Source organism: Apaloderma vittatum, unplaced genomic scaffold, assembly GCF_000703405.1.
Source record: "Apaloderma vittatum isolate BGI_N311 unplaced genomic scaffold, ASM70340v1 scaffold3915, whole genome shotgun sequence".
Taxonomy (NCBI): domain Eukaryota; kingdom Metazoa; phylum Chordata; class Aves; order Trogoniformes; family Trogonidae; genus Apaloderma; species Apaloderma vittatum.
Window position 1 is genome coordinate 1 of NW_009715302.1, and position 16,873 is coordinate 16,873.

The window sequence follows — 16,873 nt, forward strand, 5'->3', positions numbered from 1 at the left end:
TGGGAGTCAGTTCCAAGATGAGTAGGTACATCATCCACATAACACTGGTTTGTGCCGTCCACCCAGCGGTGCCGGAGCAGCGAGGCGCCGGCTGCTCGAAGCTGCCATTGTCTTTACGCGTGTGATTGTACATACGTGCTGCAAGTGGTTTAAATTTCCTCCCTGAGTCATTCTAAGCAGGATTGTCTCCTCTCAGAGCTGTCCTTTCAGTATCTATGCTAATAATATTTTCTTTTGCTGCCATTAGTAGCTCAGCTCTTCTGAAACAACCGCTAACGGTGCTGCTTTGGCTGTAGCAAGAGCAGCACCTCCAAGGTGGGAATTCTTTCTCCTGGCCTTCTTGAGGCTTGCCTGGATCAAGGAAGAGGGTCACAGTTTAATCAAGACAGATCTTTGCAAGGTTTCTGATCCAATGTTGTGAGCAAAGTTAGACTCCTGAGGGCGATTATTCTTGAATCCTACAGAATATGGGAACAATCATATTTGTTTTCTGTCATGGGACAAGGCACCGATAACTCACAATTCGCATTTGCCAGCAGAGACCTGCAGGAAGAGCCGTGTGTGCTCCAGCAGTAGGAAAATCAGTTACACTATGAAAACAACCTCCAGCTGCCTGCCCCGCCGTTTGTTTTCAGGTTTCAGTCTCAAAGCCTGCCTGACAGAAAGCAGCAGTTAACATTCTGAATTTTTGCTGCTCTCTGAGCTCTTTTTTAAAAACCAGCTCGCTGAAAACGTCTGTCACGGAGCAGTTCCCTTAATTTAAGGCTGAAAGGCAGCTCGATTTTCGGCATTAAAAGCTTCCCTGACGGCTGCTCGGTAATTGAAGTTTGCTGTACATCCTCAAAGTCAGTGCTTCTCTAAGGATGGCAGAGAAGTGTGTCTTTTGGTTAAATTAACCCTGTTAAACGTGGTTTCATTCAAAGCAGGTGCTTTGTTTTTGTTCTACATGCCATTTCAATTTTACGTGATGCTCCTTTCCTGGATTACAAGGCATTTTATTTCCTTCTCCTCCTTTCGTTGCTACTCTTCCATATCTTTTCCCCCTCGTCGTGGTTCCTGCCCTTCGTTTCTATTTGGCCTCTGTTTTCCAGTTCTTTGTTCCCTAAATCTTTTGGTGGTGCGTTTCTCTTCTCGCCTGTCCTGTCAGCACTATTTCCCATTCATTCTCCTCAACTCGCTCGTCGTTCTTCGCCTGTCCTCGTGGCTGGACTTAGACCGTGCTCCAGAACTTTTCTATTCTGTGTTAACCCCTGGTTTTTCACGTATCTGATGAATGGAAAAGCTTTAATTTTGAATCGAGCTGCTTAGAAATTGTTGTTTCTCCTTCTGCTCGCAAAGGTTTGTGCCCGAAGCAAAGTGGTTCCTCACTTTTTTCATTCATTTCTGCCCCGTGACCGCTGCAGGAGCTGTGAGATCTCTACTGGGGGGTTACAGGAGTTGTAACTTGATTGTCCAACTGACGATTTGTAGGGTTTCAAGATTGAAGCTGATGGCTCTGTCAAGCCCCTGCTTTCTGTAGAATACTCGGTGCCTTCCTGCGAGCAGAGCTGCTGGAACGGTCGGTTCCCGTAGCTATATCCAAGGTGTGTTCCTTGTCCACACGGAGAAAGCTTCTTCTGGCACCGTATAAAGGCTCAGCTTTGGGAGGAGGAACGTAGTGAATGGAAATAATGCTCACCACGAGTCGTTTTTCCTCGTTTTTCCTCGGTGGCTGTTTCAGATCCCCTCACAGCTTTATCCTGTTGCTGCTGGGGGTTAGAGTAAGCTGCCCTCCTTTCCCTACTGCTTTCAGTTCATCCGCTGCCCAGATGCTGCCGGCAGCAGCAAGGCAGTTCATCCTATGCTAAGCTGAAAGTTGCCAGCTTAATTGAAGATGCTGCTCAAACTTTTAAAGAGATCTAACTGAAAACAGAATCTGAGCCTCCTGCCAGCAATAGGCACCGTCGAGAGCCACGGATCCAGAACGCTGCAGTGCTTTAGAGCAGTGTCTGAGGAACGTGTGTGACCTCAGACTAAATCCTGGGCGGTGTTTCTTGCTTCTGGTTTTGAACCTTTTGATGCTGCTCATTTAACAGAAAGTAGGAGTTGGGCTTGATCTTGAAAACAGACCCACTGCTGAGAATTCCAGCATTCTCACTCATCTGCTTCTTGCCTTGGGCAAATCACCTAACAAAAGTGTAAGGTTAAAAATGTTGTTTAAGTGTATCCTGGGATTACTTGGCAATATTGAAGCTGAGTTTAAAAAGCAACTTAAGTAGCAAAGAGCATTTCTCTTACCGCTTTTAGTGCAGTGTCAAGGCTTCTTAATCTCAGTGCTGAATTTCAAGTTTAAAAATTGGATAGTGTTAAGCTTTGGAAAAAATACATTACAACGGGGCTGGAGCAGGTGATTTTAAGTTTTCCTAACACCTCCTCAGTGTCCAGTGCCTTTTTACCTGTGTGATGGTGGCAGGGGGTGGAATCTGTGTGAAGTTAAATGTTTTCCAGTAAGACTGAGATTTAGGTTGGGACAAGACGAGCCCCTTCGTTGTAACGTCCAAGGTGAGGATGTCTGTGCTTAGAAGGAATGTCTCCGTTCTACAGTGTGTAAGCCATGAAACTCCAAGGAAATTAAAGAGCAGCTCCCTAATTCAAAAAATTCCAGAGCTCGACCTGCAAAACTTCAGCACTGCCTCCTATTTTGTATTTATTGTGTGACTAAAAGCTTCTCTTTTCTGCCAGGCCTGGCTCTTGTGTGTGAACCGGCTGCCTCGGAGGCAATCGGGGCCACGTGCTGAATGAATTTGCTTTACTTAGGTGGTTTCTTCACCCTGTATTTTTGGCAGATTGTCTCCAGTACCGCTGGCTCATGGCACCAGTGGGGCCATTGCAAGCTAAGGGGGACTGGCCAGGGGCATCAGGACCCAAAAGGAGCAGCTGGAGGGAAAGTCTTGCTCGACCTTGCTCTTTCTGAGAGTCATGGCAACATGGAGCAGGATGGGGTAGGATATGGAACCGATCTCCCAAGCTAAAACAAGCCTTGATTCAAAATCTGCGATGATTTTGAGGGTGGTTATATTAGTCCTTCATGGTTGTTCTTTTTTTAATGTTTTTGTGTCTCTTCCTTTTGTCCCTATGAAGACACAACTGAATTGCATGGAAACCCTGTTTGTGGTCTTCAAAGGCAGGAAAAAAACAACTGAAGGCACAAAATCCTAGCGCTGAATTTGGTGAGATTACTCCATGTTGTGTTCACCCAAGCGTATTTTCCAGCCATTATGGTAGGGACGTGGGTGTTTGATTAATTTTTATGTCATTTGGTTGTTCAGACCAGAAACTATTCTCTGGCTTCACATGATTTAGCCAGGAGAGAGGTAGCAGGTCTGTGATCCTTGGGTCTAGCAAGCTCTTTCCCCTGAGGGCGGTGAGGCACTGGCACAGTTTGCCCAGGGAGGCTGTGGATGCTCCATCCCTGGAAATGTTTAAGGATGGAGCCTGGAGCCACCTGATCCAGTGGGAGATGTCCCTGTGTGGCAGCAGGGTTGGAACTGGATGATCTTTGAGGTCCCTTCCAACTCAAATCATTCTTTGATTCTGTGACCTGAGGTGGAGACAGCAAATCTGGCTCACGCCTGGGACGACAGCCCTTGCTTATCGTGGGTGGGATGGCTGGAAAGTTTAGCTGCCAAACCCTCCGTTTCTTCCCTGAGACTGCATGAGCTGCTTCGAAGGGGCTTTCCGCTCGGTGAGGAGACGGCGAGAGACGTGCTTGTGGCTGAACGCGTGCCCTGCCATTGCGTTTGCTCCAAAGCCTTTCGAGGGAGAGGCTGTACCAGCTCATCAAGCCTGGCAAAAGGAGGATTTTGTAAGTCTTGTCTGAAGTGCTTCGTGACCTGCTCCGAATGAGCCTGCTTCAGACATGCAGAAAATGAAAATTTGAGACACTTCAAGTGAGTGAAGTCGGGTTTGCCTGAGCTGCCTGTGATTTTAAAGATACCTCTGAAGATAAAACATTGCTAAGTGAGAAGTATTATTACATATACCTGGTTCTTGCCCCATCATCCTAAGCTACAAGACAAACAGTCTTATCTGTAGGTTAGAAGTTAATTTTTTGCTTTTTTTAACTGGTTTTGAAGACAGTAAGAAACAGGCTTGGGTTTAAGGTTCAAAAACTCGCAAGCTTACGATGAGGGATGAAACCTGTGGATTTCTGTTCTACCTCTTATGTCAATAGACAAAAGACTTATATATAGTCATTTTTCTGGTATTTGTACGTGTAGCTAAAGGAGAGCGGAAAGCACCAAAAAAAAAAACCCACCCCAAAACACCTCAAAACCAAACCCTTGCAGGATTCCAGAGATTTGGGATAAACTGTGATTTGCAGATTTTTCCGAGGCAGTGCCGGGGATATGTCCTTTAAACTGGACTAAAACTTGTCGCCGTGCAAAGATTAAATTGATTGGAGCTCGGAAAGCGGCTTGAGTGGCTACAGAAGTACTGTAGCACATCTCAAAATTCTTACACCACTCCTCCTGCCTTTCATAACATTCAAGTATTCTTTTTTTTTATTTTTTTGACTGGGTGCTCGAGCAGTAGCTTGCCATCGCACAGCAGAAATGCTCTCTAGCCCTGTTCCATCATTAGCCTCACAGTTTCCTTTGAATTTCCCTCTCCCTGTGGTTTTTTTTCTTGCTTCTGATTTTACCTTTGCATGTCACGGGTTTGAGATCGAAGCGAAAGTCTGGGTCGTTGGTTTGGGGCTATCTTTTCTTGCCTGGGAGCAACAGCCCTTGGAGCTGTGGTTCTCACCGAAACCTTTTGGCTTGAGAAGAACTGTTAAGGCCTGTTGCTGAAGGGAAGCTTGCTGCTCCTTGAATTCAGATTGCTACACACCAAAAAAATGGACCATCTGCATTTTGAAAACCCTTTTCAGTTGGGCTCTCATTTATTCTTATAATTTCTGCCCATGGGAATTAATAGAAGATTATTGCAACCGCCGGATGCGCTGGATTTTTATAATACCTTTAACAGTTGCTGGTGGAGGTGGAGGTTTTATATTTATCACCTTCGCTGATGGTGAGAACACTTTCATATTAGTTTTCCCTCTGAAGGTCTCGACGTCGAACGCCAAGCGGCATCTAGTTCACTTGAACTTTTTTTTTCTTTTTTTCTTCGGTGCTGCTTATTTTCAAGAAATCAGAAAACAAATTTCCTGCGCTTGACAGCCTTTACATTTCTACTGGCCTCTTAAGGCTGACCTTCCAGATCTAAAGCGCTACATTTTTTGTTTTATGCGCACACAAAGTGTAACTAACTTCTCAGGCAATTAAAATTGCTGCCATAAACTTGCTCTTAAAGCCAGTAACAATTTGTGCGAGCGTTTATGAACTTGGCATCAACCTCTCTCGACTCGGTAATACGGTTTATTTCCCATTACATCCTGTCTGTAGCCGCTGTCACCAGGAGGCAATTGCTGTCTTTTCATTTGGCTTTTGACTTTTCAGTAAAATCAAAACTCTAGTTGGCAGCAAAAGCAAACTTTTTCAGACGTGCAGAGAAATGAGGAAGCACAAAATGTGACTCTTCTGCTGCTCAGGGCCCCATCGAACGTTTAGTTCATCCTCCTGTTTGTCAATTTGACTATTAATATCTGTGCAGGGCTTTGAAGACTTGAAGTTGTTAAGTACTAACATAGAGACTCGTCCTCCTTCTGGGAGTGTTTTTCATTTTATTTTAATTTTTTAGCTCCTTCTCTGCAGGCCTCCCATAATATAACGAGCAGCATTTTCTCGAGTGGCTTTTTATCTTGAGAGTTTGCTGTTAATACCAGCTCGTAACGTCTTCGCTAGGGTGAAGGCAGGAGTTATCTCAGTGACGAGAGTACATCACAAATACAAAAACCCTCATCCTGGAAAGCTTGTAAAGAGGCAGGTGAGTAGCACAGCTACCAAAGTCATCGTGCCTTCCTGATTTCAGCGCCAAGATCCTCAATTTCTGTCATTACCCAAATGTTTGGGGGTTTCAGGTGCTGTGAAGGTGAGGATCTGCTATTTCGGGCGTGTTTTGGGCACGTGGCAGCTGCTGGGATGCTCTGGTTTGGCGCGTGCCTTCTGTCTACCTCTGCTTGCCCTTTGATGGTAAATGACACCTCGACTACGCGGAACCGGTTGGAGGGAAAAGGTTAAGTAGCACAGAGCTGCCTCGTGGTAATGACTTTTATTTCAGGAAGGATTGCAGGATGTGTTTAAAGGAGCTACCGGAGCCTTATATTTGTAGCATTTCTGTTTCAAAAGACTTAAAAATAGGTAAAATTCTGGTAATCTGTGCCGTGTTTTTGTCGCAGCAGCAGGAGATGTGCTGGCAGGGAGGTTGTCGCTGGGAGCAGGTGATACGATACCTATTAAGATGAAGCAGTCCTGTTGATTTGTAACCCTGTGGTTTCCTTTAGCCCTAAATATGCTCCCTTAAGCCTTGGCCTTGAGGGTTTTTTAGTGATGGCTGCCCAAGCTTGTTCTTGTACAGACCTTTTTGGGGTTGGAGGAGGAGGTGGCGTGTACCAAAACACTGAATTTAGTCCCCTGGAGAGGTGTCACCTTGAGAGGAGATGCTGTTTCTGAACTGTTGTGCCAGTACAACCCAGAACTGGGTGCTTTTATCTCTCTAAGTGTCAGCTGCCTTGGTGCTGGAAAACCTGCCGAGACGCCCTTTCTCAGCTTGGGCTTTTCGGAGGCAGCCGAGCGCTGTCAGTTAGTGCTGAGGGTGGCAAGGAAGGAGTTGCCATCATTGTTTATAGGGCTAAGGATGCGCTGAGGCAAGAGACTGCAGCGCAAGGGTAAGAATTTTGAATCACCAAGAGCTTTTGTCTAGATGGGAACCGGTAATCTTCCTAGTATAAGAGACAGCTCAGTCAGTTCCTTGGGTCAGACAGTTTTTCCATAATTTGTGTGGGTTTTGTTTGCTGGAGTGAAATAAATAGATGTACAAGTTGTTTTTTGTTGGGGTTTTTTTCCTTACTTCTGTCTTGTCTCTTTCTCTTGTGTTTATTCTGCTTATTCTAAGCAGACATCTAATTTTTAACTTATTTGCACCCGGCACGCTTCCGTACTGAGCTTCCAGCAAAAGCGAATGATGCAGTTCTGAGGCTGCTGTGCTTCTTCGAAGGAATCTTGGAATCTTTATAGAATTATAGAACAGTTTGGGCTGGAAGAGACCTTCAAGATCAGCGAGTCCAACCTTTGTCCCAGCCCTGTGACACCACTGACCCACGTCCTGCAGCACAACACCCACCCGTCTCTTAAACCCCTCCAGGGATGGAGACTCAACCCCTCCCTGGGCAGCCTGTTCCAGTGCCTGACAACCCTCTCAGTAAAGAAATTCTTCCCGATATCCAACCTGAACCACCCCTGGCACAACTTAAGGCCATTTCTTCTCATCCTGTCACACTCCACTAGGGAGAAAAGACCACCCCCCAATGAAGTGGGTGGGTATTAGGTGATGATATGTCTAAATTAAACCTGTTGAAAAATTGAAAAGCTTTCACAAATGCCTACAGCCCTTGCTTTCATACCTCTTCGGGATGCAGTGTAACAAGTCCTGTAAGTCCGGAGTTACCCTAAGTTGTGCTCACGTGCCTCTCGAGGGGTCCCTGTGCTTCGAGTCGCAAAAGACACCCGAAAACCTGGCCCTGTGTTGTGAACCTCCCTTGCTTGTTCACGGAAGAAATGCCACCTGTGGCCAGGGTGCCCTGGGATTTCTGCCGGCAATTCGGTGGGAGTTGCTGGTGCAGCCTCAGCTGGTTGAGCTTGTAGATGAAATTCCAACCTCGGGCTCCACTGGGATTGGTTCTTTATGCAGTTTAAATCCTTATTTTCTTTTTGAAGGTGCTGTGATAAGGAGCTTGTAGATGAAATTCCAACCTCGGGCTCCACTGGGATTGGTTCTTTATGCAGTTTAAATCCTTATTTTCTTTTTGAAGGTGCTGTGATAAGCCACATTTATGAATTCAAGCAACCTTTTCTCTTCTAGGAGATGAAATACAAGGGTATAAACTCAAAGGCAAGGTGAGCCTTTCCAGGTTTCCCAGCTTGTTTCCCATAACAAGTCTCGTTTTCTCCCCTCTACAGACTATTGTGTACTGATGGACGTTTCCGACAGCCCTGAGCGAAACCCCTGCTCTCCTGATGAGGACCAGCAGCTCTCTGATGACGAAGTCTTGAAGGAGAGTGGCTCAGACCGCGAACTCGATGGAGAGGGTGGGCGAGGCAGCGTCCTGGGTGAGGAGGAAGAGGATGCAGCCAGGGGACTGAGTCACGGTGAAGAGGAGAACCACTCGGATGAAGATGACCGCTTAAGCGAAGCCAAATCTCAGGAGTCCGACAACAACGAGCGGAGCGGGGAGCTCAAGAGCCCTCCGCCTCGCAAAGGAGAGGAGGAAGACCGGGCGAACGACCTCGGTGATGAAGCGTCCTCTGTCACCCGTGAATTAGATGAGCATGAGTTGGACTATGATGAGGAAGTTCCTGAGGAACCAAGTGCTGCTGTTGCGGAGGAGGATGGTGAAAAAGCTGCTGGTGAGGATGACGAGGAAGAGGAGAAAGGAGATGATGCCCAGGAGGATGAGAAAAAATCCAGCAGCAAAAGCGACGATGAAAAGGATGGCCAGGATCCTCTCAAGGAGAAGAAGAAAGAAGAAGATGATGGAGAAATTGATGACGGAGAAATTGATGTAAGTAGGAGCTGGACAGAGTCCTGCAGGGAGAGACCTGCCTTCGCGTTTCGGAGCAGTTTGGTTCTTAGATTGTCGTGCCTGTTGTCTTCTTTGACGTGAATGTGTGTCAGCTGTGACGCCAGTGTGCAAGTAACACACTTTTCCTTTGGAGGTAAGACCAAACTACCTACCAAGTCCTAGACTCGGCGCCTGGGATATCTAGTGCCACGTACTGTAGAAAAGCTTCGTGCCAAATACTGACCGAGCTGTCACAGGTAAACTTTGTCCCCGTTGAATATGAGAGAGGCTCCAGTGCTTTAAGAAACTATTCTGCCACGGCTTTCAGAGCAAATCCGGCCATGGATTTGCTGTGTATGTGGAAGCTGCCTCATCATCTGAGGTTGAGAAGCTGGTGGCTGCCACACTCGAGGCGTGAGGTGTGTGCAGGAAGCCCATGGCCCTGAGCTCTTCCTCGGGCTCTGGCAGTGTCTGGGTGCGTGGAAAAAAGGCGTGGAAGGCGCTGGGGCTGTCTGAACCAGGCTGCCCCTGCTTTGGGTGATGTGTTCAGGAGGGTGCAGTCCCAGTAGCTGCTCTACAGCTGAGAACAAACGCAGAAAATTCTTGCGGGCAGAAGAAAACTGGATAAAGTGATTCCAGCAGTAGAGTGGAAACCCTCCTGTGGGTTCCTGAGTCCAAATAGCAGGAGCACAAAGTCCTTCAAAGAGAAGTCACAGGTCCAGGGCACCTGGCTCTGGCTGCCTGTGCCAAAAGCGCTCCTGCACAGCTCGATGAAGTTGGGGCAGCGCGGTGAGAACCTCCTGGTGACTGGACAAGTAAATAATGGACTGTGCTGGGGTCACTGGTGGGGCTTCTCAGCCAGGGAGAGGAAGGTTCAGGCTCGGCTCGTGGTGTTGCCTTCCAGTCCCCAGTGCTGCGTAGCTGAGCTGGCCATGGGCTCAAGAATCTCACAAGCGCTTCTCCGGAGAGACCTTCATCTCTTTTTGTTGACGAGTGGTGTATGATGTGGTTTTTTTTGCTCTAATGGTGCTTTGACAAGGTTGGCTGCTTAAAAATGGTGACATCATTTTTCTTCGTCGTGCCCGTTTGGCAGGTGCTTTTTATTCAAAAGTATTTTCTGAAAGTTTTGTGTATTTCTGATTCAGTTAGAAGGAATTTCAGTGCCTTGTAGGAGAATCCAGGCAGAGCAGGGAGGGGGAAATAAAATTCCTGGAGTCCTGACTCCATGCCTGCTTCTTGATTAAAATATGAATGCTTTCCTTTAGAGTCTAAGGCATTCTTGGGAGCGCTCTCCTTACAAAGCACAAGATGAATCTGCGCTCCGGTTTTCATACATTAACTCATAACAGGGTTCCCAGCTGCCTGATTCCAAGGAGACCTCACAGAAATAAATACTTTCCCTTTTGTTCGAGTACAGCGTTTGCAAAGACTTCACACAGCTCTTTTGAAAGAGGCCGACTTGAGCTGGTTATTCCATTCAGGCGCCGCTGAATGCCATCCCCAGCTTCGGGGAGGGGGGAAAACTGTTCAATCTCTACATTTTATTCTGCTTTCAGGGTTCTGTCTTGGGGAGGGGACGCAGAATATTGATGAAAATTTTAATTTGAACATATATGTGGGTCTTTAAAATCCCCTCTTGTTCAGGAGAGCTTTTCCTCAGAGGAATGCAGCAGAAAAGGCATCTCTCTGCACAGCCTTTGTTTTCCTACAGCCTAGAGATGGGTTTTTTTTCCTCCTTTCCAGCTGCTAAATTGATCAAAGTACATAACTTTCCTGATCTTTTCCATGTAGATGACTCCTGTTGGTGCCACAGGGTCACTGCGATTGCCGCGCGAAGGGAAGGCCCGCGCCAGATGCTCCCTCTTCAGATGAGTCTCACGCGCTGAAGACTTCTGTAGTGTTGAAATGGGAGCAGACCAAGGGAAGGCCAGGGTGCCTTTTAGAAAAAAAAAAACCTGATTTCTGTGCCGGGTACCTCTGGCAACACTCTGGTCACCTACACCTTTGCCTTCTGCATCACCACCTCTTTTTAGCTCCTTTTGACTTTTCACATGTAACCTAATGAAGCCAAGGAAGGTTCGGTTTGTTGTTGGGTTTTTTTGTTCCCTGGAGAACAAAGGCAAAGGCTGGTACTTCAAAATTTCAACAGGAGGTGTTTCATGGCTCTTATTTCGTTCTGGAGAAGAGGAGGCTGAGAGGAGACCTTATTGCCCTCTACAACTACCTCAAAGGAGGCTGTAGTGAGGCTGGTGCTGGTCTCTTCTCTCTAATTACTAATGACAGGACAAGGGGAAATGGCCTCAAGTTGCGTCAGGGTAAGTTTCGATTGGATATTCGGGGGAAGTTCTTTCCTGAACGAGTGGTGAGGCACTGGAACAGGCTGCCCAGGGAGGTGGTGGAGTCACCAACCCTGGAGGTGTTTAAAAAAAAAAGTAGATCTGGCACTTGAGGCTGTGGTGTAGTGGTTGGGTGTGCTGGGATGAAGGTTGGACTAGATGATCTTCAGAGGTCCCTTCCAACCCCGAACATTCTGTGTGATTCTGTGATTCTCAGCCCCCTGTGGTTCTTAACCTTTGAAGCAGTCTCCGTCTCCCAGAATTTCTTCCTGCGTCTGCTCTGCCCCCGAGGATGATGTAGAATTTTTTGTTCGAGCTGTTTCACAACTCCCATGTGGAGCTGAGGAGTAGAAGGGAAGGCGTCAAGTTGTTGCCGAAAAGCACTGGAAGAAATATGTGTGACTCCTGTGTGTATGCCACCCTAGTGTTGGTTTTGAGCCTTTTAAGTATTTATTGGGTAAAAAGGATGGGGATAGGAAATCATAAAATGTATTTCTTGCTGCAAATGAGACTCGAGACTTGAAACTTTTAAATCTAACCAGCTGTGATTTTTTTGTAATTCGTATTAACGGGACATTGCCCAGAGTTTGTGCTGCTGCAGCTATTTTTAGACTATCCTGCAATTATTTTTTTTTTAGTGTAGAGAGTAAGTTTTATAAAAAGCTTTCTTATTTAAGCTGATAATGGCTTGTAAACCCTAGTGTGTAGTAGTGTTGGTGCCGAGATACATGTAACGCCTGAAAGGTTTTGCAGTCACCTTTGGAAGACTGAAGTCGATGCATCTTCCTGCTTGTAGCAGCACGTGGTGAAGACTCTCAGGGGTGTTTCTTGTAACTTTATGTTGCTTTTCTCTTGCGTTTTGCTCCAGGGTGTGTTTGCAGCAACAGATATTTGCCCATATCGTGAAATGTCGAGTCGCTGCAGAAAAAGCACCTCGTGAAACATCAGCTTGTCTTGTCTGTTCCAGGATGACGACTTAGAAGAAGGAGAAGTTAAAGACCCCAGCGACAGGAAAGTGAGGCCGCGTCCCACCTGCCGGTTCTTCATGAAAGGTAATGAAGATTGCTCCACGCTGTATCCCGTACCGCGTTACTGAGACGTGATGGGCATTGCCAGCCCCAGTTGGAAAGAATGGGGATAGGAAATCATAAAATGTATTTCTTGCTGCAAATGAGACTCGAGACTTAAAGCTTTTAAATCTAACCAGCTGTATTTTTTTATAATTCATATTAACGGGACATTGCCCAGAGTTTGTGCTGCTGCAGCTATTTTTAGACTATCCTGCCATTATTTTTTTTTAGTGTAGAGAATAAGTTTTATAAAAAGCTTTCTTATTTAAGCTGATAATAGCTCTTCTCCACTTCCTTCAGCTGCATCTCACTTTGTGTTTGCTCATTTACTTGGTTTTATTTACAATCGCCCTTTGAAACAATGCATGAAAATCTGAAATTAAAAGAAGGGTGGAGAACAGGGCGGAGTCTTCTCCTTCCTTGCGTCAGCAACGTGTGCGACGTAGGGAACTGTTTAGGGGGTTTCCAGAGACGTGACCATCAGATAGCTTGTACTTGCCTTCCTGAAAGTCTTCTGGTATCAAATTTTCTGCCTTGTGCTGAGACAATGAACGTGTTGGGGTTGATGGTGGAACAGGGAAGTTCCTGGGCAAGGAGAAGTCATCGTTCCTGAATCTTAAATGTGACATAGCCCTGCTTGCAGCATGGAAATATTTACTAGAGTCGAAGTTCAGACCACAGAACCTCATTATGTGTGATGATCCAAAAGAAATGAGCGTTAGCTCTGACCAAGCACTCACAGTTAAACTGGGACTGATGAGCATGGTGTGAATTTTGAAGAAATCGCCCTGCCAGCCAAGATCAGGGCTTCCTCCTTGGGATGCAGCAGGTTAACGGCTCCATTGCCTCTGAAGTCAAATAAGGAAGAAATTTTTTAGGGTGAGGGTGGTAAGACACTGGCACAGGTTGCCCAGAGACGTGCTGGAGGCTTCATCCCTGGAGATACTCAAGGCCAGGTTGGATGGGGCTCTGAGCAACCTGATCCAGTTCAAGATGTTCGTGCTCACAGAATTCTGTGGTTCTATGTCAATACCCGATCTAGCACAGAGTTAGTGATAGTTTTGTGATGCAGGTGTCTGCTGGGGAATCTGCAAAGTGTTTGTTGCCTGATGTTGAGTGGATTGATGGAAGGAAAAAGGGGGGGAATTGTTTTGAAGGCAAGCTAAATCAAGTTGGGAATTAGCTTTGTGTCCTGTTAGAGACCTCTGAGTGTTTCCATTTCTTTGGGGATGGTATCTGAAGCGATGAGCAGCTTTGGTTGGAGGATAAAAAAGTTCTGATGTACTTCGTGCCTCACTGGAGAGCTGCTTGCTTTGAATGCACCGTGATGCTGCTTTTGCTGTCAGTTTATTGGGTTGGTTTTTTTCTGTAAAAGGTAGAGCTCCTAACTTGAAGTGTCTTCCCACGAATATGAAAACAGGTAAATCGTGTCAAATTTGCAGAGAAGGAAGGTTGTGTGTCACAGAGCATTGCTCCTGGATGGGTTTTAAGTGGTTGTGGGGCTGAACGAACGCTTGCTGTGGGCACACAAGGGTCTAACGGGACTGTGTTTGCACAGGTCACTGCACTTGGGGCATGAACTGTCGATTTATTCACCCCGGTGTGAACGACAAAGGAAACTACTCCTTGATCTCCAAGCCTGAGCCCTTCTCTCCCAACGGCGCTCCTCCTATCGGCCCTCACCCTCTGATGCCAGCCAACCCTTGGGTACAGACATCTTTTCTGTGAACGTACCGCTGCTGTTTGTAGTTTTTGTCTCTTGCTCGAGGAGAAGTGAAGATTATTTCTTTTGTTGGGGTCGTACTTGGGCAAAATTCAATACCTTAGCTTTTAAAAGATGATCTTGAAGCTGCTGGTAGAGGGAAATAATTTTCCAGCTCGTGTCCTGCTGATATATCTTGAGTATCTGGAGGTACTTTGGGGTAACTGGTTATAAAATGTGAGTTTGCTACTTAAAACTAAAGTGTCTGTCACCTTCCTCTTCTCACCCTTTGAACAGGGCGGGCCTGTCGTGGATGAAATCTTACCTCCACCCCCTCCAGATCCTCCAACAGAAAGTGCCTGGGAGAGAGGACTCCGGCATGCTAAAGAGGTAACTGCTGTCATCGGGGGGTGGGCTCACTGTCCCCAAAATCCCTTGGCCTCTTTCGTCGGGAGCAGAATGCTGGATGAGGTGGGTTTTTTTGGGAGCCTGTAGCATCTCGCTTTTTCTACGGAGCTTTCCTTTTGCCTTCCAACTTATTAACTATGTCTTGTTTTATATCAGAAGTCATTACACTGTCAGGAGCAGCTGGCATCCAGGTTTGGTCTTTTTTTATATGAGCTAGGAGGATTTTGTGGCCCTCTACAGAGCAAAGCTTTTAAGGCTGATCCCACTTCCCTTACTTGGAGCACGTATAGGATCCACGTGTCTGATGTAGCAGAAAATGCGGTCAGCACACGTGAAACATTTCTTCCTCATCTGCTGCTGTTCTGAGCCAATGGAATAGAGAATTACACTTTCTACATCACAGAAAGTCTGGTGTCCTGCACGTTTGTGAGACCTGGGCAGAAATAAGGTGCTTTAGTTGAAAGGGCAGGTCTCTTCCAAGTGAAGGATTTTTAGTACTCCAATTTTGCCATGCCCCAGAGACGTTCTCTCTTTACAGTGTTTTTTATTTCTGTGTTACGGCAGGTATTAAAAAAGGCAACCATGAGAAAAGAACAGGAGCCCGACTTTGAGGAGAAGAGATTCACTGTGACCATTGGAGAAGACGAGCGTGAATTTGACAAAGAAAATGAGTTTTTCCGCGACTGGAATTACCGCATCACCAGAGACGTCAGAGATCCAGCGTAAGGCGCAGTCTTGGTTTTGCTACGTGGAAGAGCTGGGTGGGAAGTGTAGCACAGCGTGTCAGTCTTCAGGGAATTCGTTCCTCCGGATTGGAGGAATGCTTTCCTGAGGAAATGGAAACAACTTCCATTAAGCAGTGTGTACACCTGTTAAAAACTCGAGCTGCCTCTGCATGCTCCTATTTGACACGACCTTCCTTTATGGTCATCTTGAAACTTTTCTGCCTTCAATGTTCTTGACATACCGGTCCCTCACGCCACTATCTTCTTCAGACTTTTTTTTTTTTTCTTTTTCCTTGTTGTTTTTTCGTATTCCAACCCATGAGAGTTTTAAAATGCTAAAGGTGAGGCTGCAAAATCAGAGTATGCTCAGTGTCCTGAAGCTTCAGACCGAGTGGTGCTGTATTGACCAGCTGAGTGCTTATTTGCAAGAGTCTTGGCACAGCAGCTGGTGTTAACTAATATCTGAGGCAGTCCCAGATTTAGTAAGACACCGGTTAGAAAGCGAACCAGTTAGCTGCCATAGCACAGCCTGGGCCAAGACAAACACCCTAAACTTAAGTGTTTGGGTGATTGGTGTACTTTTTTTAAAGGAAGTGAAGCGTAAAATGTTGGAGACGTCAGACACGCTCCTGTCACAACTGAGAGCAGGCAGGAGAAGGCGCAAGGAGGAGTGAGTCAGCTCTGAGAGACTTACTTAGTTCTTGAGCCGAGAATGGAAAAAAAACCCCAATTTTTGAGAGAAGACGCTTGTGTTCTGCAGGAATACAGGTGAATCTCTGTTTCCGTCTTGCTTACACATCCTCTGTTCTCCCTACATGTACAGATGAGGGATTCTTTCGACTCACAGAGAAAGTGTTTGCAAAGCTCGGCTCTGCCTATTTTAGAGTGAATAAACTGCAAAAAAGGAAAAAAGATCCGCCAAGGAGCGGGTTAAGCTTTTGTTCAGCAGTCTTTGTTTTGCTCTGAAGCGCAACTCTTTTCCCAGTCTTAACAAGCAGCTGTCTGCTGCGTTGTGCTCTCTGTGTTCCCCAAATAGTGTCTTTATTTTAGGCTCGTACACGAAAACTAGCATCACCGTTCTGGTTGTTTTGTGCCGCTGCCTCACCGATGCAAGAGTTGTTGTGTTAGGTACAGGGCTTTCTGTTTTTTCATATAGGCAAGGGGAAAAAAAAAATGTGTTGCATGTTGCCAATGTTAAACAGAAGTAATCGAACACATGGAATTCCTGAAAATTCAAGCACCTTTGTACAGAACCAGACTGCAGCGTTAAAATATCTTTGTCATGTGCAAAGGCGAAAGTTATCAAGTTGCTGCTGCTGGAAACTCTAGACAGTGATGTTGCACAGCTTTGACACCTCACAGCAAACTAATCACTGGTGGTGCAGCTGGGATGTTAATAAATGCTTTCACGACTGTCTTGTGACCATATGAAGATGCCTAAATAGTTCATGAATCCCTTTTTCTTTTTTGAAAAACTATAGGGAGGTGGACATCAAAGAAAACATTAACTATGGGTAAGCAGGTCTTTGATTCCAGTACTGTTGCAACTGTAAAAAAAATATTCCTTTTCCTTTCTCCATTGCCCTCGTAAAAACTTCCTAGGCCACAGACTGCTGTCCCACTGGGTGTGCTGGGCAATTTGTTAACTGAATGGATAGACTTGATTTTGAGGGGGTGATACCAAAGGGATTGAAGCACTGGGTTATCTGAATGCACAGCAGTGGTGCTTGTTGAAATGAAGACAAAGTCCACGAATATTCCAGGAAGGGGATGGGGAGATTCGGACTTGAGGCTTGAAAAGTAAAACGTTTCCTCTTCTGACATAGCTTGAGATGATTTTTTTGTGTGTGTGTGTCTCTTTGAACACCTGATGCGACTGTTGTCTGGTTGACCTCAGGAGTTTGTTGCTGGATTAAGTATCTATATTA

At 46.1% G+C, this 16,873-nt stretch overlaps 1 protein-coding gene across 1 annotated transcript in view; it reads left to right on the forward strand.

The window, feature by feature from the left end:
* Window positions 1–8,116: 8,116 nt before the first annotated feature.
* The window catches only part of ZC3H18 (zinc finger CCCH-type containing 18), a gene marked incomplete at its 3' end in the record, with an annotated part of 38,155 nt that continues 29,398 nt past the window's right edge, over window positions 8,117–16,873 (forward strand). The window contains exons 1-6 of the mRNA XM_009869065.1: window positions 8,117–8,704; window positions 12,008–12,092; window positions 13,669–13,817; window positions 14,110–14,202; window positions 14,785–14,942; window positions 16,427–16,459. Coding sequence (XP_009867367.1) covers window positions 8,117–8,704; window positions 12,008–12,092; window positions 13,669–13,817; window positions 14,110–14,202; window positions 14,785–14,942; window positions 16,427–16,459 — 1,106 coding nt within the window. The remainder of the gene's footprint in view (window positions 8,705–12,007; window positions 12,093–13,668; window positions 13,818–14,109; window positions 14,203–14,784; window positions 14,943–16,426; window positions 16,460–16,873) is intronic.